Source organism: Oryx dammah, unplaced genomic scaffold (genome assembly GCF_014754425.2).
Source record: "Oryx dammah isolate SB20612 unplaced genomic scaffold, SCBI_Odam_1.1 HiC_scaffold_29, whole genome shotgun sequence".
Classification (NCBI taxonomy): Eukaryota; Metazoa; Chordata; class Mammalia; order Artiodactyla; family Bovidae; genus Oryx; species Oryx dammah.
Window position 1 is genome coordinate 16,501,441 of NW_024070213.1, and position 22,626 is coordinate 16,524,066.

Here is a 22,626-nt window from a genome sequence, read left to right on the forward strand (position 1 = left end):
ACACAGGGTTGGACGCGACTGAAGCGACTTAGCAGCAGCAGCAGCAACAATGTGATAGTTTCAGGTGAACAGTAGGGTGACTCAGTCATACATATACATGTATCCATTCTCCCCTAACTTCCTTCCCGTCCAGGCTGCCACATGACATTGGGCAGAGTTCCCTGTGCTATACAGTAGATCCTTGTTCATTATGCATTTAAAAATATAGCAGTGTGTACACGTCAATCTCAAAGTCCCTAGGAATTTAAATAAAGGTGGGAACTCCTTGGGGGTCCAGTGGCTAAGACTCTGTGCTTCTAATGCAGGGGGCCCTGGTTTGATCCCTGGTCAGGGAGCTAGATTTCACATGCCGCAACTAAGTGTTCCCATGAATATTGAAGATCCTGTGTGCTGCAACTAAGACCTCGCATAGCCAAATAAATAGATACCAAAAATAGAATCTGAATGAAGAGCTTGGTCCAGGAAGAGCACTCTTACCAGAGATGTCTACGGGGAGGAGGGGCTACGTGTCTGGTGGGGCCGAGATCAGTCTTCCCTGTGTCTCATTCTCTGCACGGCCCAGCAAATGTCTGTCTAGCAAGCATTTGTTATTCCATATCCACATGAGTTGCCTTCTTCTCCGCTGAAGTTCAAATTTCCCACCCCCTTTACTTTCAGATGGCATATAAGCCTCAGTTGCCTAACTTGGACCCCACATTCTTTTCAAAATTTTTTAAAAAATTAATTAATTAATTAACCTTTTTGGCTGTGCTGGGTCTTCATTGCTGTGCTCAGGCTTTTTCTAGTTGCAGCCATCCAGGGCTACCCTGTAGTTGTGGTATGCTGGTTTCTCATTGCAGTGGTTTCTCTTCTGCAGAGCACAGGCTCTTGGCACTCAGGCTCAGGAGTTGCCAGTGGTTGTAGCTTGAAGGCCCTAAAGTGTCGGCTTCATTCATTATGGTGCAATGGCTTAGTTGCTCCATAAGGTGTGCAATCTTCCTGTACCAGGGATCGAACTCGTGTCCCCTGCGTTGGCAAGCAGATTCTTATCCACTGGACCACCAGGGAAGTCCCTATTGTGTCAATTTAATTCTGAGATCAGCCAGAAGAACCTAAAAGGGTAGAGGAAAGTTTTTTCCCTCCCCCAAGTAGAAAAGCCCAAGAAATATTTAAGGGGTCTTATTTGTATCCACAGCTTGGAGAAACATAGGTTACATTTAGAGGTTGTGGCAGACACTAAAAGCTGCTAACCAAATCCTCTTCTTTCTGGGCACATGCTCACAGTTGGATGTGAACTGTGGTTGACTTCTAGCCAATGGAATGTGAATAGGACTTATGTGTACCACACCTAGCCCTGGCCCATAGAATCTCCCACTCTCCGATCCACTATGTTCTTTTCTTACAGTGGCCCTGGAAGTAATGTGTGGAAGATGGAAGGCCTTTGCTGTTCTGCTGACTTTTGAAAAACTTGTTGTTTTTGTTTTTAATGTTTATTTATTTGGCTGCATTGGGTCTTAGCTGCAGTTCAGTTCCAGTTATTTATTGTTAAATAACGTGTGTGTGTACTCAATCGCTCAGTCGTGTCCGACTCTTTGTAACCCCATGGACTGTAGCCCTCCAGGCTCCTCTGTCCATGGAATCTTCCAGGCAAGAATACGGGAGTGCATTGCCATTTCCTTCTCCAGGGGAGCTTCCCGACCCAGGGATTGAACCCGGGTCTCCTGAATTTCAGATAGATTCTTTACCATCTGAGCCACCAGGGAGGCCCTAAATAATGAAGTTACCCAAAACTTAATGGCAATACTTATTGTTATTATTTCCTTTTCTCTGGCGAATGAGATCTTGTTCCCCAACAAGGGATGGAAACTGTGCCACTTCAGTTGAAATGAGGTGGAGTCCTTACCACTGGACCACCAGGGAAGTGTCTTATTATTTCTTCATTATCTCTCATGGTTCAGGACACTCACTGGGTTCAGCTAGGTGACTCTTACTTATGGGTTTCCTGTAGTTGCAGTCAGATGGGGATGGACTCATTTTGTGAGCGCTTCCTCACTCACAAACCTGGTGTTGAGATTAATGTTGATTGACAGCTCTAAGTTCGGTGGGTTCAGCCAACACATCCACATGGCCTGGGCTTCCCCACAGCATGGCATATGGGTTCCAAGAGTGAGTGTCCCGTGAGTACAAGGATGGGGCCTAGGTTCAATTCCTGGTAGGGAAACTATTACTAAGTTCCTGCAAGCCACACAATATGGTCAAAAAACAAACAAATGAAAAACAACCCCCCACCCCCACAAAATCCCCACAAAGCAAAAAAACTAAAAATAAAACACTCCTGGGCATATATCTGGAGAAAAACATGGTTCAAAAGGGTACATACATCCCAGTGTTTACTGCAGTATTGTTTACAATAGCAGGGACGTGGAAGCAACCTAAATTTCCATCCATGGAAGAATGGATAAAGAAGATGAAGTACATATATACTATGGAATACACTCAGCTATGAAAAAGAACAAAACATTGTCACTTGCAGCAACATGGATGAACCTGGAGAGTACCATACTAAGTGAAATAAGTCAGATGGAGAAAGACTAATACCATATGATATCACCTATATCTAAGAAAAATTGTGGAATTGAAGTGATACAGATAAACTTATTGACAAAACAGACTCACACAGGCTTATGGTTACCGGGGGGGAAGGGTGAGGGGAAGGGATAGTTAGGGAGTTTGGGATGGACATGTACACTCTGCTATATTTAAAATAAATTACCAAAAAGGACCTATTGAACATGGAATTCTGCCCAATATTATGTAACAACCCAAATGGGAAAAGAACTTAAAAAAGAATAGATACACATATAACCGAATCACTTTTGTTGTAAACCTGAAACTAACACAACATTGTTAATCAACTATAGTATAAAATAAAAATTAAAAAGATAGAAATAAAAGCTACTACAATTATTATTGTAGGAATTTCACACAATTTTCTTTCCGTTACTAGAAAGTTCCTTGAAGGAACTGGGCCTTCTTATTGGTGTTAGGATGTAGCTACACTTCTTTTTTAAAAGTGATTTTTCTACATGAAAGAAGTACATCAATAAACAATCCTCTTTTAGTGTTCCTGAACAGTACATGAATTGGAATTTTGGCAAGCATGGCTTCTATTTGACCCTGGTCCAGATCCCCTGAATGTTGTGGAACTAGGATTCTCCTTAATCCCAATGTTTCCTTCTAGAAATACTTCCTGCAGGGAAGTGAAGCTCTGCAAGTGCCGCAGGGCACAGGGGAGACTTCAGCTTTAATCTGCAAGGGCCTGGCTAAGGTCGAGAGTGCTAAATTGGCCTACTCCATCCCTCATTCAGGGCCAAGGAGGAAATTGGAAAGTCTGACCTTGAATTCAAGTGGTTTGTTCAAAGGTTTGAGAGTAGAAAATTCTCAAAAAATTACTGAGTGGGTTTCCACGTGATATACTTATTGTAGGTGAGCTTGCTGGCATTGCCTGTACCCTGAAGTCACCCTGATTTGTTACTGAAATTAAAAAGTGGAAGAAAGACTAGTGTCAGGGCATCTGACAGAGGTACTATTCCTTAACGAGGCTCACAGCCTTCGAAAGAGTCAGGGCCTCAGTTCAAGAATCCACTGAGGGCGTTTTTTTTCCAGCTGAAATAAGCATGGATTTGAAGGGAGAGTCACACCTAGAAGAAAGGCTTTTCCCATCTCAGTGACTACAGAGGCGAAAGACACAGAGGCCCAGGGTTGAAGACGTCTGCCCTCTTTGCAGCCTGGAGGCTGAATTCCTGGGCAGCGCTCACCTGCCAGTGCAGCCCTGAGAGCCAGAAGCTTGGGTCTCCAGAGGGGAAATGCATAGGAGTGCCCCCACCCCCACATGCGAAGTACAGAATGCCCAGATGAACCCTTCTCAAGATGATTTCTTCCGATCACGTAACATTGCACGTGTGATTTGCTGTCTCCTTGAGAGTTAGAAAACGAAAATGTTTCACTTGTGTGGCAAAACTGAAAAAGAGAGGACGAAACACGGTGTGTGTCAGAGTCACCAACTTTTTGCTGAGTGTTGAATTCCATAGAGTGAGGAGAAGGAATCATGGGCAATTTGGTGGCATGTTTTTTTTTTCCTTCTGCTCGTGTTTAGAGATGAAGTTATTGCTGTTTATTTATTAAGGGCTTGAATGCTTAGTCACTCAGTCGTGTCCAACTCTTGTGACCCCATGGGCTGTAGTCTCCCAGGCTCCTCTGTCCATGGAATTTTTCAGGCAAGAGTACTGGAGTGGGTTGCCATTTTCTTTGCCAGGGCATCTTCCTGACCCAGGGATTGAACCCTTGCCTCCTGTGTCTCCTGCACTGGCAAGTAGATTCTTTACCCTATGAGGCATCGGGGAAGCCTTATTAAGGGCTTACTGAGTGCTGAATATATGCTGAATGCCTAGCATACATGATCTCATTTAATCATGGTCATAACAGGCCCTTACAATGACAGCTGGTTTTGAGCTAGTGATATTATTCCAGCTGTTTTTGAGGTAGGTGATGTTATTCCCATTCCACACATGATAAAGCTCAGAGAGGTTAAAAAACTTTTCAAAAGTCACGCAGCTAAAAGCAGCTACTAAATGGTCTGAACTCACGGGTGCACTCATGTAGTCATTCATTTCTCAGGTACTCACTGAGCTTAGCTCTTTTTTTTTTTTTTTCCAAAATTATTCTATTGAAATAAAGTTGATATGCAATGTTGTATTAATTTTTTATGTACAGCACAGTAATTCAGTTATGTGTGTATATATATTCTTTTTCAATTCTTTTCCATTACACTTTATGACAGGATATTGAATATAATTCCCTGAGCTATACAGTAGGACCTTGTTGTTTATCCACTGAGCATTGTTCTTAATTGCAAGAAATAGAAACCAGCTCTGGTAGATTGTAGCAGAAGAGGAATTTATTAAAGGGGTCCTGGAATGCTTTTAGAAGTGCCAGGAGAGCTGGGGATCGGCTGTGGACACGTCCCAGCAGGAGCAGTGGTCACAGTGTGGCTGCCACTGCCCCTGCCATGTCCTGGTCACTTCACCTTGCGAGGCTCACCTGCTGGGTGCTGCCTGCAAGCCCCAGCTCCTCCTCCATTTTAGGGTGGCTACCACTGTCCCCAGAGGTTCTGTACGGCCTGCTTCTTGGCATTACTGCTTCTGGATTCAAAATCTAGACAGTGCCTCTGATGAATGGATTGTGAGTATACAGTTTGCTCCAGAGCTGATAAACTGCTAAGAGACACGCTTCCTGCATATGCATCTACTCTCCTGGGAGATGGGCTCTGTTCCCAAGACTCACAGTGAGGAGCTCCCCAAATGTGGGAAAGATATTCCGATGCTGGGCAGCGAGAGGAACACCTAAAGGTCCTCTTTACATTGACTGCATATATGAAGCAGCCAGACATGGAGCATGCAAAGGTGAGTCACACCTAGAACCTGCCTGCAGACACCTCATCGACTCAGAATTCCCTTCCTTCCAAAGTGTGCATTTATTTGACACCACAGTTTTCAAAGCCCTCTCTTCTCACTGTTTCCTTAGATCATTTGGACAGACAGCTGTGCAAGGTAGACAGAAGAAGTGAAGAAGAAGTGAATTTGCTCAGTCGTGTCCAACTCTTTGGAACCCCATGGACTGTAGCCTGCCAGGCTCCTCTGTCCATCGGATTCTCCAGGCAAGAATACTGGAATGGGTTGCCATTTCCTTCTCCAAGGGATCTTCCCAACCCAGGGATCGAACCCGGGTCTCCTGCATTGCAGACAGACGCTTTATCCTCTGAGCCACTGGGGTAGGTAGACAAAATAGATATTCTATTTCATCCTTGAAGAAGCTAAGAAGTTAGATGATGAGCCCAAGGTCCCCCTGCTGGTGAGTGGCAGAGCAGAGACTTGGGCTGTCTGAGTCCAGGCCTGGTGTCAGCCAGAAGCAAGACATAATCACAAATATCATGTTGCATCAATTCCTAGGCATGTGGTTTTCCCCTGAAATTTTTTTTTTTTATGTGAACAAAATCAGCCTTCTTTATTTTTAACTTTTTATCACAGACATTTTCAATCATACACTAAAAGAAAATAACATAATAAATTCCCATTACCCATCATTTCAATAATGATAACCTAAGGCCAATTTTGTTTCATCTATAATCCCCACTCACCCCCACCTCTACCCCCAGAATTTTAATTTTATTTTCCAGAACTCCCCTGACTAGAGATTGAACTCATGCCACCTGAAGTGGAAGCATGAAGTCTTAACCACTGGGCAAGTCCCACCCCTCAGTGTTTTTTTTTTTTTTAAAGTAAATAGGTTTCCCTAAAAACTGAGGCTTTAAACTTAGTGATTACACACGTCACATGTCTGTTTCTCTTTCATCACCTCACCAAGACACTAGATATGGTATGGTACCACTTTATGCCAGTTTGAAGTAGCACAACAAAAGTATCAACAAAGTCTCATTTTAGATGCTGATTACAAGTTATTTTTTTTTTAATACCAGAAATTGTGTAATTATTAAAAATTAAATAATTTCAGAGTTGGTAGGCTAGTAAGTCTGTCATGTTTTTGTCACCACAGTTGCTTAACAGAAATGCCTACCTACCTTCATGATCACTCCACTTGTATGGTTTAGAATGGAATAATTATCGTGACTTTAGAATGGAATAATTATCGTGACTATTTTTCAGATTAATGCTTGCCATTATTTTAATGTAAAACTGTTTTTAATAGCTCAAACAATGCCATGAAGTGCTGACATTTATGTTTAAAACTCTCTTCTGGGGACTTCCCTAGGGGTCCAATAGTTAAGACTTTGCCTTTCAGGGCAGGAGTGTGAGTTCAATCCCAAACTGGGGAGCTAAGATTCCAGATGCCTTGTGGCCAAAAACCAAAACATAAAACAGAAACAATATTGTAACAAATTCAATAAAGACTTAAAAAGTGGTCCACATCAAAACAAAAAACAAACAAACACAACTCACAGCCATATCAGTAGCTCTGGAGTAGAAGTTAATGTGATAAATTGCTCTGAAGAAGGCCAGGCCCCACAACATCTGGCATTGTTTAGAACACTTCTGAATTCGATGCATCTTGGAATCAATGATATGGCACAGTTTAATTGGCAACTTAACAATTCCTGTCACCCTTCTTATTTAACTTATATATAGAGTACATCATGAGAAATGCTGGGCTGGATGAAGCCCAAGCTGGAATCAAAATTGCCGGGAGAAATATCAATAACCTCAGATATGCAGATGACACCACCCTTATGGCAGAAAGTGAAGAAGAACTAAAGAGCCTCTTGATGAAAGTGAAAGAGGAGAGTGCAGAAGTTGGCTTAAAGCTCAACATTCAGAAAACTAAGATCATGGCATCTAGTCCCATCACTTCATGACAGATGGGGAAACAGTGGCTGACTTTATTTTTCGGGGCTCCAAAATCACTGCAGATGGTGATTGCAGCCATGAAATTAAAAGATGCTTACTCCTTGGAAGGAAAGTTATGATCAATCTAGATAGCGTATAAAGCAGAGACATTACTTTGCCATCAAAGGTCTGTCTAGTCAAGGCTATGGTTTTTCCAGTGGTCATGTATGGATGTGAGAGTTGGACTATAAAGAGGGCTGAGCGCTGAAGAATTTATACTTTTGAACTGTGGTGTTGGAGAAGACTCTTTAGAGCCCCTTGGATGGCAAGTAGATCCAACCAGTCCATCCTAAGGGAAATCGGTCCTGGGTGTTCATTGAAAGGACTGATGTTAAAGCTGAAACTCCAGGATTTTGGCCACCTGATGCGAAGAGCTGACTCATTTGAAAAGACCCTGATGTTGGGAAAGATTGAAGGCAGGAGGAGAAGGGGACGACAGAGGATGAGATGGTTAGATGGCATCACTGACTCAATGGACATGAGTTTGGGTAAACTCCGGGAGTTGGTGATGGACAAGGAGGCCTGGCGTGCTGCGGTTCACGGGTTCACAAAGAGTCAGACATGACTGAGCGATGGAACTGATGTCAAATAAGGGGGCACTTCACTTGAAGAAAGTGTAGATTCATTGGAATGCAGTCACTAAGACAGGGGTAGAAAGTGACAAGGGACAGGAGGAGAGCTTGTGGTGGGGGGGAGGTCAGGGAAGGCTCTGATGAGAAAGCCTTCCACCCTTGGTCCCTTATCTGAAGCTCTAAATTCCAAATGGTTCTGGAATATGAGTGTTTATTTGTTTTCTTCTTCCAAATTTGGCACCAAAACCTAACCTGAACTAATGCAAAGTAATTTTTAAACATAATCTATAATGATAACTTTATTCTAGTCACTGTGACAATCAATCTGTTTAGCTGCAGAAATATTGTTTGTTGATGGAGCATTATCCCAGTCCCTCACGGGGAAGGACAACAAGAGATGTTACCTACTTTTTTTTTTTTTCTGGTTGTTTTTTGAAGCTTGTGGGCTTTTGGTTTCCCAACCAGGGATAGAACCTGGGCCCTCAGCAGTGAAATCACAGAGTCCCAGCTACTGGACTGCCAGGGAATTCCCTGTACTGCCTTTATATTTTATTTTTTTTTAAAAAGTGTTTTATACTTCTTCTTTCTGTCCTTTGATATAGGAATTTATTTTGACTTATTTATTTTTGGCTCTGCTGGGTCTTGGTTGCTGTGTGTGGGCTTCCTCTAGTTGCGGTTCTTGGGCTTCTCACTGCGGTGGCTTCTCTCGTTGCAGAGCACAGGCTATAGGTGTGTGGGCTTCAGTAGTTTCAGCTCGAGGGCTCTAGGGCGAGGGCTCAGTAGTTGTGGTGTGTGGGCTTAGTTGCCCTGTCACACTGTGGAATTGTCCTGGACCAGGAATCCAACCTGTGTCCCCTCTTTTGGCAGCTGGATTCTTAACCACTGGACCACGAGGGAAATCCTTGATGGCTGGATATAATTTAGATATGTGGAGACATGGAGGGATTTTAAGAAGAGGAAAAAGTATCATCTCACGTGGCGACAGAGGATGAGATGGTTGGGTGGCATCATTGACTCAATGGACATGAGTTTGAACAAACTCTGGGAGACGGTGAAGGACGGGGGAGCCTGGCCTGCTGCAGTCCATAGGGTGGCAGTCAGACTCAACTTAGCCGCTGAACAACAATAACACATCAGCTTGGGTTTAAGTGTAAGTCAGTATCCAACCATTACATTTGCCTTAGAGACAGAGATGACCTGCATTTCTTCCTTTTTTGTAAATATTTATACACTCTGTGTACTGTTCTTTTTTTAAAAGTTATTTATTTATTATTTATTTGGCTGCACCTGGTCTTAGTTCGGCCATGCAGGGTCTTTTAGCCGTGGCATGCAAGCTCTTAGTTGTGGCATGTGGGATATAGTTTCCGTACCAGGGACTGAACCTTGGGCCTCCTGAGTTGGTAGCAGGGAGTCTTAGCCACTGAACCACCAAGCAAGTCCTTAAGTGGCATTTCTGATAACTCCTCTCTCTTTTAATTTGTGTTTCATATGCAGTTGGAGGGCTGGACTTCCTGTGTTTTGCTTTTCCTTATAGTATTAATCCCCTCCTTTTCCCACAAATCACCTGACTTCCCAGAAAACTCTAACACACCCTTTGGCTAAAAAAGAGTGTTAGGCAATCAGTGAAATTCCCCAATCCCTCTTTTCGTGCCTGCAGCCCGGGACAGAGGAGTGTCAGGCTGGAAAAAGGATGCAGTTCTTGTTTCAAAAGCAGAGGGAGCTCCAAGACCAAAGCTGAGCTCCACTTTCCCTAAGCCATGGTCTCCCAGCCCCCTCTTTGTTTGGATCAGGGAATTTCAGACATGCACCCTGGGGTGAGGATCACTGGGAAGGAACCAGAGAACCAGATCCAGGGAGGCCAGCGGAGGTTCCTGCAGAGGGAGCGCCCAGCTCTGAGCCGCTCTTCCTGGGAGCGGGCAGAGTTGCCCTGCCTGCCCACTGGCAAGAGGGACGGGACTGACCCACTTGTTCCCATCATCTTCTGAAGGTAAAATCCTTAAACTTGAAGAGCAGAGCTTTGATGGAGGGAAAAAGGAAGGCAGAAAACTGTACATAGGGAAGTTTCGGGCAGAGATGGAGGGCTGAGATGAGCAGAATCCAAAGGGGGGAGACTATAGACCATCTATTTCTCTTAGGTTGACCCCATTCACCCCATGTCACCGCCCTCCCCCCACCCCCAAAACAGTGTTCAGGGTTAGAAGCATATTTGGCAACACTTTTCTAGGAACTATGAGGAGATGTCTTATCTTTTTAGTAAAGGTAAAAAAGAAAAGGAAAAAAGATCTGGAAAATTAAGGTAGGAAATTGAAGAAATAGCTTTTGTCTCCTTTTATGTTCATTCAGCTGCCCCTTTTCTTCTCCCCCCACATAACTCTGAGACCACTTCTCCCAAGGTCACTGCCTTCCCCTAGGGAAGCAAATCCATTCCTCCATCAGTGGTCTTTGGGAGCAGTAAGAGAAATACATGCAATAATACACAGGCAAGAGAGTTGGTTTGAAGTGATAAGGGGGCTCCTTGTCAAAAGAAGAGGGAGACCTGTCCTCCCTGGTCATGATGCGGACAAACTCCTGAAACCCCAAGTGGAGACGGGGTACTGTTCTGTGAGGGGAGAAGAGAGGCTGACAGAGCGGGGGCAGGGTGGAGGTTGGGGATGAAGAAGGAGAACAGAGGAAGCAAAGCACTAGGAAAAAGTCTCATGATTTTGGAAGAAAACTGGGAGAAGGTCCTGAGAAGCCATGGGAGAAGGATAAGGTTTAGTTTCAGCCTAGAACGAGAGCCAGCGTGAGAGGATGGGTGTCATACATTGTTGCTTAACGATACAGCTCTGTTTGACCTCTGTGTTATTCTTCCCAAGGTGACACTGACCCCTTACCACCGAAACAGGTGCCTGTGTTTGTTAGACAAATACTGCCAGGCCTGCCACCCCTTTAGCTCCAAAGTCAGAGGTGCAGAGAGCCAGGACCAAGAGATGAGCTGCTCACCAGGGATGAACAAATTGCCAGAGATGTGGTGAGTGATCCCAGGTCTAGAGAGATGCACACGGAACGCATTCGCTTCATCCTCTCAAGAGAGCAGCTCAGATCCTAAGCCTGGGTTTGGCTTTGCCCTCGGCCTTTCTGCTTCATTCCAGCCCAAGATTCTATTCCATGTGCTGGTGCCCTTCGCCTCTCCCCTCCCTTCTCCCTGCCCTAGTCCACTCATACCTGGGTCACCCACCTCTCCAATTGCTTTTATTATTATTATTTTTTAGGTGCATTGTCCTGTTTTCCCTTGTGGCCTGGGTTTATGCCGAGCCTACTATGTATGGGGAGGTTCTATCCCCCAACTACCCTCAGGCATACCCCAATGAGGTCGAGAAGTCTTGGGACATAGAAGTCCCTGAAGGGTACGGGATCTACCTTTACTTCACCCACCTGGACATAGAGTTGTCCGAGAACTGCTCCTATGACTCAGTACAGGTACACTGTGATGGGCGCGGAAGGATGGGGCTGGGGTGGTGGACTGAGAGCGTGAGCACACAGTGAGCTGGGCCACATGGTCCTAAGGTGGGAAGTGGTCTATCTCTCTGCCCTCCATTCCAAAATATTACCCTTTCCTGGGTTCTTTTGACTCTTCTCTTAGATAATGTCGGGAGGCCATGAAGAAGGGAAACTCTGTGGACGGAGGACCAGCAAGAATTCCAACTCCCCAGTGGTGAAAGAGTTCCACATCCCATACAATAAACTCCAGGTGATCTTCCGGTCGGACTTCTCCAACGAGGAGCGTTTCACTGGGTTTGCTGCGTACTATGTTGCCGAGGGTAAGGCTCACCTCTCTGTGCCTCATTGATCCAGGCATGAGACTGGAAGCAGGGCAAACATTGAGCAATGCAGGGAGTGAGGATTCCATTTGAAACTCTTATGAAGTATTGACTTGGCTTGGATCACTCCATGAATTGCCTTTGTGAAAGTCAAATGTGTTAAAAAAACACCCCAGTAATTTATTGAGAACCACTATGAGCTGGGTATTGTGTTAAGAACCGTACTTATATTAATTAAATCTTTACCTAAATTATATAATTTGAAGAGCTTCACAAGTGGCACTAATGGTAAAGAACCCACGTGCCAATGCAGGGGACGCAGAGTCACGGGTTCAATCCCTGGTTCGAGAAGACCCCCCTGGAGAAGGGAATGGAAACCCACTCCAGTATTCTTGCCTGGAGAATGCTGTGGACAGAGGAGCCTGGTGGGCTACAGTCCATGGGGTTGCAAAGATTTGGACAGAAGCAACTTAGCACTCACTCAAATTATATTTATTTACTTATGGTTGCACTTGGTTGTTGCTGCTGCACACAGGCTGTCTCTCCTTGCTCTCTCGGGTGCTACTCTCTAGTCAGAGTGCATGGGCTTCTCTTCACTGTAGCTTTGGCTTCTCTTGTTGCAGAGCATGGGTCTAGGCCATGTGGGCTTCAGCAGTGGTGGCATGTGGATTCAGTAGTTAGAGTGCAAGAGCTTAGTTGCCCTGAGGCACGTGAAATCTTCCTGGACTAGTGATCGAACCTGTGTCCCCTGCATTGTCAGGCAAATTCTTAACCACTGGACCTCTAGGGAAGTCCTATCTCACTTCTGAAAGTAGGTGTTATTATCTCTACTTAAAGATAGGAAAAGTAAAGATTAAGGAAGTTAAATAACTTGCCAAGGCTCACACAAGGAATGTGTGGTATTCAAACCCATTTAACATATAGCAAACAAACTTTCACAGTCTATGTGCGCCCATAACTATCTTCAGGGTATCATGATGTTAGAACATCTCATAAAGCCAAAGCCTTGTTTAGATTTGACAGAAGTGCCAGCATCATGTAAGGTAATACATGTATTAGTTGTTCCTCCTTACAGAAGACATATTATGTTAAGCTTGCAGAGTGCTATCCCTGGAGCGGAAATGCTCTGTTTATGAAAAAGGTCAAGGGTCTTTGGTGTTGACAGCTCCCACTATAGATGCACAATGGTAGAGCACAACTCTAGAATCATATTTCAGGAGAGTAACATAGAATACGGAGAAAGTAACGGCACCCCACTCCAGTACTCCTGCCTGGAAAATCCCATGGATGGAGGAGCCTGGTAGGCTGCAGTCCACAGGGTCGCTGAGGGTTGGACACGACTGAGCGACTTCACTTTCACTTTTCACTTTCATGTACTGGAGAAGGAAATGGCAATCCACTCCAGTGTTCTTGCCTGGAGAATCCCAGGGACGGGGGAGCTTGGTGGGCTGCTGTCTATGGGGTCACACAGAGTCGGACACGACTGAAGTGACTTAGCAGCAGTAGCAGCAACATAGAATAAGTGGAGGAGGCCATGGCAACCCACTCCAGTGTTCTTGCCTGGAGTATCCCGTGGACAGAGGAGCCTGGTGGGCTACAGTCCATAGGGTCACAAAGAGTTGGACACGACTGAAGTGACTCAACACAGTATAGAGTAATAGTGTCCTGAAATGTGATTCATTGAATGTCTCTAAGCAACAGACCCTTCCTACTTTTCTTACACTTGCAGTTTTGGGCTTAACTTCATTCCTCCTTCTAGGTCTTTGTCCTTGATCACCGTCTTTCTCTGCTCTTTGCAGATGTAAACGAGTGCACAGCCTTTGCAGATGCTCCTTGCAGCCACTTCTGCAATAACTTCATTGGTGGTTACTTCTGCTCCTGCCCTCCAGAATACTTCCTCCATGAAGATAGGAAGAACTGTGGAGGTGAGCTTGGCATCAAGAGAGGCGAATGTTCCCTGGGATTTGGGTTGGCTGGAGCCTTCAGTCAGGTGTCTGTCTACCCTTTTCGATTTTGATTAGCCATGGCCTTGACTTGGCATCAGTTTTTAGTTACTCATAAACAGAAAGGGAGCCACAAGAGTGGAGGAAGATAAGCCTACAGGGTCAAGTTAATTAATTGGAGAAGAGAGATAGGTGTCAACTTGGGCCTCTTCATAAACAAGAAAAGCTCCACATAAGTGATGCGATGGAAACCCAATACATATTAGGTATCTCTACTGTTATGCATTGGTGTGTAATTGTGGCACATGGGCTTCAGTTCATGAGAAGGATCATAGAAAAGAGCTGGGACTCATTGGCCTGACCCTGTATTTGATTCTCCTTTTCTCTTTTCCTTCCTTAGTCAATTGCAGTGGGAGTGTATTCACCACAATGACTGGGGAGGTTGAAAGTCCTAATTACCCCAGTCCATACCCAGAGAGCTCAAGGTGTGACTATCAGATCCAGCTGGAGGAGGGGTTCCGAGTGGTGGTGACTATGAGGAGAGAAGACTTTGATGTGGAACCAGCTGACTCTGAGGGCCACTGTCCTGACAGCTTACTTGTGCGTGATGGGTGATCAGTTTTCTTCCAACTCACTCAGAGAGAGTTCTCCCTGAAGACACATTATCTAGCTTTCTGTCTCTTCTTTTTTTCTTTCTCTCCTTCTTATTTTATTTTACTTTTATCCCTTCCGTGTTACCTTTTTCTTTTAGTTCTTTCTCTCTTCTGATTTCCCCATTTTGATTCTCTTCAGTTTGTGACAGGAGATCAGCATTTTGGTCCTTACTGTGGGAATGGCTTTCCTGGGCCACTAACAATTGAAACCCAGAGCAGTGCTCTGAATATCATCTTCCAAACTGATGGATCCGAACAAAGAAAGGGATGGAAATTTCGTTACCATGGAGATCGTGAGTAACCTAGAAGCTGTCCTTTGGTTGGTGGGACCAGAGTCCTTGCCCAAGGTAAAATCAAAACAGTAGATTGTTGTACGGATGGATATCCTGAGAACACAGCAGCTCCTCAGCACCATGGAAACCCGTCAGTGGTTGTGAGGAACCTTCAACTTTTAGAAATCCTTCAACTGGATTTTCAAATGCAGATGGCCTGGGGGTGGGTAGTTAGTAATGTCATTATTCCATTTTATTTAATTTCATTTCACTGTCAGACTTGCGAGATTTTAGTTCCTTGACTAGGGATCAAACCTGTGCCCTCAGCAGTGAGAACGCTGATTCCCAAGCACAGGATCACCAGGGAATTCCCTGCCATATTATTTTAACCACCTCCGTGTTGGAATGCTGGGTTTCAGGACTGAGGATGAGTCAACAACTGTAGAAAATATGTTGTTATTTAGTTGGTAAGCTGTGTCTGACTCTTTTGTGACCCCATGGATTGCAGCCGTCCAGGCTTCTCTGTCCATGGGATTTCCCAGGCAAGAATACTGGAGTGGGTTGAAATTTCCTTCTCCGGGGATCTTCCCGACCCAGGGATCAAACACGCATCTCCTGCATTGGCAGGTGGATTCTTTGCCACTGAACCACCAGGGAAAACCAACAAATGTGAGAATGATTATATGTAATAATGATTCTCCAATGGTTTGGTAAATTTCTTTTCCTATCCTTTTCAAGCAATCCCTTGTCCTAAAGAAGTCACTGCCAATTCCTTCTGGGAGCCTGAGAGAGCAAAATATGTGTTCAGAGATGTGGTGAAGATAACCTGTGTGGATGGGTTTGAAGTTGTGCAGGTAAAGCACTGTCAGGGGCTCCTCTCTCGTCCCTAGGTCAGGATGAGTACACTGGAATCATCTGATCAGTTACCAGATGTTTTTGTTTGAGTGAGGTCTAGCACCTTCTCCATCAAGAGAACCCCTCAGAATCTCTAGTTGTCTTCTCAGCCATGAAGATCCTTGGACATCTTCACACTCTCCTCTTGGCTTCAGTTTTCCTGGGGAAGGGGACTGGTATGCTGGGGCAAAGTTCTTTTAGCTCCAGCTCCTGGATGCTTTGGGTCATTCTACTAAGATGTCCCCAGGCTTCTTGTGGTAAATACTTCTCACTGATCCAAGGCCAGAGATCAATTCCATTTTTGGCTTTTGATTCCCTGTATCTCTTTTATAAACTAATATTGAGGTTTATTATTTTCCAGGGAAGTGTTGGTTCCCCATCTTTCTACTCAACTTGTCAAAGCAATGGAAAGTGGAGTAATTCCAAGTTGCGGTGTCAACGTATGCATCTCTTTAAAATGGGACTACTTTTGTCAAAAAGTGGGCAGTGGCCCAATTCTTGGAAATCCCCACTCATTCCCCAAAATAGTTGGAATAATTCTACTCATTAGCCTATGAAATTACTCAGTCTTATGAAAACTCACAATCCTGGTGCCTCTCACCTTCTGAGATAGCCCACAGTCTGTCTATGGACTGTGTATCTTCCTGAATAAACCTTCTTTCCCTTAAGAATAAAGGAAATGGAAAGATTAAGGCACTGAGATACAAATACATGGTTTCTTCTTAGGCTTGTGAGATAGTGGATTGGGTTTTGAAGGGAAGTCAGTCGTAGAATCCTAGTCCTGATTTGACCCCAGGCCGGCCAAACTAGCAGGTTTCTTACAAAGAGAGGGTCTATGAGATTAGTAGAGTTAATAGCATTCTATGGGTCCATTTCTACAGAGGCCTCACCAACCACTGGGAACCAGGTTCATTCTTGCCGCTTTCAAGGGGCCATCTGAGTGTCAGGACTCAGTGGGCTGGAGAGATGAGCATGGCCACAGAGAGGCTGATGTGGGGGATTCATCCCAGATGTGCTTATGGATGGGGAGGCAGGGAAGGAGTGAGGAACACTGCTGGGGAGATGGACTGGCCCGGAGACTCTTTCTGGGAGAAAGTGTCTATCCTGATCATCTCTCTCCTGCCTTCCTCCTGTAGCCGTGGACTGTGGCACTCCTGAACCCATTCGGCATGGCCGAGTCGAGGATCCGGAAAGCACTCTGTTTGGTTCCGTCACTCGCTACTCTTGTGAGGTGCCGTACTACAGCATGGAATATGAAGGGAGCGGTAAGGTTCCTTTGACTAAAGAAAAGAGAAAGAAAGAGTGAGAGTGTTGGAGGGTGAATACTCCAATCTTTCTGGGTTGGAGAGAGTTTGGAGAGAATGAGGGAGATGGGCTGGGCTTTGTTCATCCTCTTTGTTTAGTCAAAAGATACAATTTTCACACAGGATGGGGTTGGGGGCATGGGTTGTACAGGATCACCTGTAGAGTATCATAGAGGTCACCTAGCTCAGCTTCAGGAACTCCTCCTAAAATATCCATTTTCATGTGGTCATCCAGCTTTTGATCAACTATGTAATGTAGAGCCCACAGGAGTAATGCTTCCAGCTTGAAGTCTCTATTCTATGATGACTTTTTTTTTTTTCCCACACCATGTGGCATGCAGAATCTTAGTTCCCAATCAGGGTTCAAACCAGTGCCCCCTGCAGTGGGAGCACAGAGTCTTAACCGCTGGACCACCAGGGAAGTCCCACAACTGACTTTCTTGATGGAAAGACCGTGGTGGTGCTGGCTGAAGGGCTGGATGGCTCATGATATGTCCCAGTTCATTGCTTTCAATTTAATTTCCTACTTGAAGCACTTTCCCAGCCTCCACCTTAATCCTCTTCCTTCTGCTTTGGAGAATGTTCCTTCTAATCCCTGGGCAAGTGGATTGTTTGGGGCCAAAGGGATTGTTTGGAGGATGTTCTCAAGATTATTTTATGGTAGGTTTGATCCCATTGCCTCCTAAAATCCCAGAGGCGCTGAGGCTCTGAATGGAAGGCAGAAGATAAGTAAGAAGATGTGATGGTGAGTGTGTTCCTTCTTTCTGTGCTGTTTCAGAGGTGTATCACTGCAGTGGCAATGGGAGCTGGGTGAACAAGGTGCTGGGCACAGAGCTGCCGAAATGCATTGCAGGTAATCAGGGCTTGGACTTGGGGAGAGAGCGTGTCTTCAGGTGTGCACATAGGGCTCACCTTCTAAAAGGAGTTGTAATCCTCTTGGGAAGGGACTTGATGGTCTGGGCCTGCCAGAGCCTAGCTCAGTGAGGTGGAGACAAATCTGGGCATGGATCTGCCAAGGGGTGACTGACCCTACAGAGAAAAGTCAACCAGTGATGGTTGGTGTCAGAGTCTGGGGTGGTTAGATTTGGTAATGTTGGTGCGGGAAGAGGATCTAGGATTGCTAAAAACAGGGTCTGAAAATTGAGAGTGAGCAACCAACACTTAGAAACAAGCTTAGTTGAATATCCTAGTTATTATATTAAAAGCTTATCTGGCAAAAAGATACAGAAGAATGAAAGAAATAAGGGGTTATATAGAGATTAGACAGCTTCTCCTGGTGGCTTAGATGGTAAAGAATCTACCTGCAATTTGGGTTCAATCCCTGGGTTGGGAAGATCCTCTTGAGTAGGAAAATGCAACCTACTTCACTATTCTTTCTTGAAGAATTCCATGGACCAAGGAGCCTGGTGAGCTAGTCCATGGGGTCAGAAAGAGTCGGACATGACTGAGCAACTAACACTCAGACCATCATTATAGAGATTAGAGTTGAGTGGAAGAAGACTCCCAGGCAAAGCCAAGAATATAATAATGATGCTCGTAGTAACAACATTGTAATTGAGAGCTAGGGACTCAGCTAACTAATTGAATTTATTATCTCATTCAATCAAGTCTTTGCAATAACCCTCTGGACGAGGTGTTATTGGTCCTGCTTTACAGTTGAGTGAATTCATTTTGAGTTCACAGTTCAGGAAGGGATGGGATAGGCTTTAAGCCTACATCTGTCTGTTATGCTCAACTCAGAGTCTATTTGGGCTGACTAATGTGGGATTTAGGTAAGCCAACTTGATCTGAAATACAATTCAGTTTTAGTTGCATTGGGTAATGGCAAAGCAACCTTACCTGGGTCATTGGAGGATGAGATGAAAGATGGGAAAAGAGAACCCTCTCTTTGCCCTACATCCAGTTACTAGGAGGGACTTGGCTTCAGTTAGGACTTGAGTGAAGAAGGTGATAAGTGTTGAACCTGGGCATCAGAGGCAGACAGAAGGCTTGCCTTCCCACTACATGTGTGAGAATAGAGACTCCCAGCTCAGGCTCCTGGTTGGGTCCCTGACCAGATGTATTGAGACTGAGGTGACATGTGCCTCCTGTAGGACTGTGAGTTAAGCTGTCCATAGTGTGAGGCTCATTTAGGTTCATTACCTTATACATGGGCTCTGTTTAGCCAGTCTTCTCCCCCTGCTCTTGGCACTGGCAATGTGGGATATTTGATCCTTAGATGAGTTCAGATAAGTCAGACACTGAGTTGGTTGACCAAATACAGTAAGTCCCCTACATATGAATGAGTTCTGTTCCAAGAGCATGTTCATAAGTCCAACAACATAAGCTTAGGTACCCAACGAACATAACTGTACTGTACTATAACACCTTATAGTATAATAATGGTTTATAATACTTTTCACACAAAGGGTTTATAATACTTTCACACAAATAATACATACAAAATACAAAACAATACAAAAAATAAAGAAAACATTTTCTTCAAAAAATCTTTATTTACTTATTTGGCTTTGCTGTGTCTTAGTTGCAGCATGTGGGATCTAGTTCTCCAGATGGAACCCAGGGATGGAACCCAGGCTCCTTGGTTTGAGTGCACAGCACCTTAGCCCCTGGGCCACCTGAGAAATCCCAAGAAAACACTTTAAATCTTACAGTAGGGGACCTTGAAAAGTACAGTAGTATCGTTCAACAGCTGGAGCTTCTTAAGAGTACCAGCCATATCACTGCTGTTTTTACCCTGGCTTCCAGACATCCTGGGCTTGAAGTAGAGATGCTATACTACTGTACTTTACACCACTGTACAGTAAGTTCACAAACGCACAGCCACCTGTAGAGGATGCGTGCCCAGGACAGTGTACCCCGGACACCTGAACTTACTTATGTGATTGGATGTGCAAGCGCATATTCACATCTTTGAAAGTTTACAACTGGAAGGTTGGTGTAGGGGATTTCCTGTATAACGTTGGCTGTGTTGTGCTGAGAATAATGAAGCCCAGCAGGTGTTTGAGTGGCTGGGGGATTGCTGGGGGCCAGCGACTGCCCACCTTGTTCTTTTTCCTTTCTAGTCTGTGGCACCCCCAGCGAGCCTTTTATATCAACACAAAGAATATTTGGAGGCTCCATTGCGAAGATTGAAAATTTCCCCTGGCAAGTCTTCTTCTCGAACCCATGGGCTGGTGGGGCTCTCATTGATGAATACTGGGTGCTGACTGCTGCCCATGTCGTGGAGGGAAATGATATCCCAGTGATGTATGTTGGGTCCTCCTCAGTGGTCACCTCACAATTGTCAAATGCTCAGATGCTCACTGCCGAGAGAGTGTTTATCCATCCAGGATGGGAGGTCCTGGATCCTTCGATAACACGAAAGAATTTTGACAATGACATTGCGCTGGTGCGGCTGACAGACCCAGTGAAAATGGGACCCAAGGTCTCCCCTATCTGCCTACCAGGCACCTCCTCAGAATACGACCCCCCGGAGAACGTCCTGGGGCTGATCTCAGGCTGGGGTCGAACAAATGCCAAAAGTCACGTTATTAAGCTCAGAGGGGCAAAGCTACCCGTTGCTCCCTTATCCAAATGCAGGAAGGTGAAGGGGGTCAATCCTGGAATAGATATCAGTTCTTTTGTTTTCACTGAGAACATGATCTGTGCCGGTAATGACAAAGGCGTTGATAGCTGTGAGGGCGACAGTGGGGGGGCCTTTGCTGTACAGGACCCTAAGGAAAACAGCCCCAAATTCTATGTTGCTGGCTTGGTGTCCTGGGGCCCCCAGTGTGGGACCTACGGGATCTACACGCGAGTCAAGAACTACGTTGACTGGATAAGGAAGACAATGCAGGAATACAGTGCCCCCAGTGAAGACTAACCATACAGGTCCCACCAGCCTCTCTAAGGGCTGTGGCCCCTCCGGACTTCCTGTTCCTCACAATAGTCCCCTTATTTCACCATGACTGAGAGAGGACAGGGGAGTGAGATTGAGCTGTTGCTAGGACTTGGTTGTCGGGATACCTGGTTGGAGGTAGAGTTCTACTCCTGTGGTTGTGTTGGTCTTTCAGTATAGTTGGACTAACTATGTGGGGTCCTCTCCCCTGAGCCCATCCTGTGGACTTCAGTGTGCAAGGGGACCCATTTCTTTCTCTGTTCATGGGCGGTCCTCTTTCTGGATGACCCACTCCTGTTCCAGTTCTGACTCTGAAATTTGCTGTGGGGCATTCTCTTGATTTTTTTTTGTTTCCCTTTTACCTGTTCAGTTGACTATTTCGTTTCTGCTATCTACTTGTAATAAAGCATTTTTATAACCCAGTGCTGGCTGACTTGTCTTATTCCACATCAAGACCTCAGCACCATAGAAAGGGAGTTTAATGGGCTGTTGTGTCCTGGAAACTCAGGGCCCTCACAGCTCATATTTAAATATCATGAAAACAGGGAATCAGCTTCTTTCCTCTTTTCCAAGGGAGAGTAACTGAGCATTGTGGATTAGCATAACGTCAACGCGAGGTACCATGTTCCGCTTTAGAAACTCATCAAACATACCTGAACCTCAGTCAGAAGTCCACATACAGCAGTTAGAATTGGCTGTTTAAGATCTTAGAGTCTAAAACTTCAAGGTAAAAATTGCTTCAGTATGTCTCCTGAAAGTGAGTTTTCCTTTTGTGAGCATTTGTTTAATACAAAATTATGACCTAATGAAAAAGAAAAACAAAATAAATTCTGCATGCTCTCATCTGCTTCCCTGGTGGTTTTGGTTAATTTGTCAGTTAGGCAACAATGTCTTCTCTGGATTGAATGCTGCACTGAGATGTTACAGGTTATTCTGGTGAGGAGGGACCAAAATCTCCCTTCTACTCTTTTCCAAGGAAACAGAAAAACAAGCAGGCAAGCAAACAAAGAACTCCTCATTTTCCACAAAATGATCAGTGGTGAAGAAGGACTGGACAATAGAGACTAGTATTTTCTTTTAATTGAAGTACAGTTGATTTACAATGTTCTAAATATATATATAAGTATATATATATATACTTCCCCGGTGGCTCAGCAATAAGGAATCTGCCTGCAATGCAGGAGCTGCAGAAGATGTGGGTTCCATCCCTGGGTCAGGAAGATCCCCTGGAGGAGGGCAGGGCAACCCACTCCAGTATTCTTGCTTGCAGAATCCCAAGGACAGAGGAGCCTGGCAGGCTACAGTCCATGGGATCACTAAGAGTCAGACACGACTGGAGTGACTGAGCACACACACATATATCAGTTCAGTTCAGTTCAGTTCAATCCCTCAGTTGTGTCCGACTCTTTGCGATCCCATGGACTGCAGCATGCCAGGCTTCCCTGTCCATCATCAACTCCTGGAGCTTGCTCGAACTCATGTCCATTGAGTTGGTGATGCCATCCAACAATCTTATCCTCTGTCATCCCCTTCTCCTCCCGCCTTCAATCTTTCCCAGCATCAGAGTCTTTTCAAATGAGTCAGCTCAGGTGGCCAAAGTATTGGACTTTCAGCTTCAGCATCATTCCTTCCAATGAATATTCAGGATTGATTCCCTTTAGGATGGACTGGTTGGATCTCTTTGTAGTCCAAGAGACTCTCAAGAGTCTTCTCCAACATCACAGTTCAAAAGCATCAATTCTTCAGCACTCAGCTTTCTTTATAGTCCAACTTTCACATCCAACAGTTAGAACTGGACGTGTAACAACAGACTGGTTCCAAATAGAAAAAGGAGTATGTCAAGTCTGTATATTGTCACCCTGCTTATTT

The 22,626-nt window shown here is 44.9% G+C and overlaps 1 protein-coding gene across 2 annotated transcripts; it reads left to right on the forward strand.

Annotated features, from left to right (window-relative positions):
• The first annotated feature begins 9,797 nt into the window (after window positions 1-9,797).
• C1S (complement C1s) lies at window positions 9,798-21,179 on the forward strand. Of its 2 annotated transcripts, none has more exons than XM_040235056.1 (12): window positions 9,798-9,998; window positions 10,867-11,021; window positions 11,263-11,470; window positions 11,634-11,811; window positions 13,611-13,736; window positions 14,155-14,354; window positions 14,547-14,700; window positions 15,418-15,533; window positions 15,935-16,013; window positions 16,710-16,838; window positions 17,656-17,730; window positions 19,943-21,179. In XM_040235056.1, exons 2-12 carry the CDS (start codon window positions 10,981-10,983, stop codon window positions 20,740-20,742), a joined length of 2,106 nt encoding a protein of 701 aa, XP_040090990.1. In that variant the 5' UTR covers window positions 9,798-9,998; window positions 10,867-10,980; the 3' UTR covers window positions 20,743-21,179. The 2 variants fall into 2 exon arrangements, with proteins under 2 accessions (XP_040090990.1, XP_040090991.1); XM_040235057.1 differs by having other exon boundaries at window positions 10,896-11,021.
• Window positions 21,180-22,626: the final 1,447 nt, after the last annotated feature.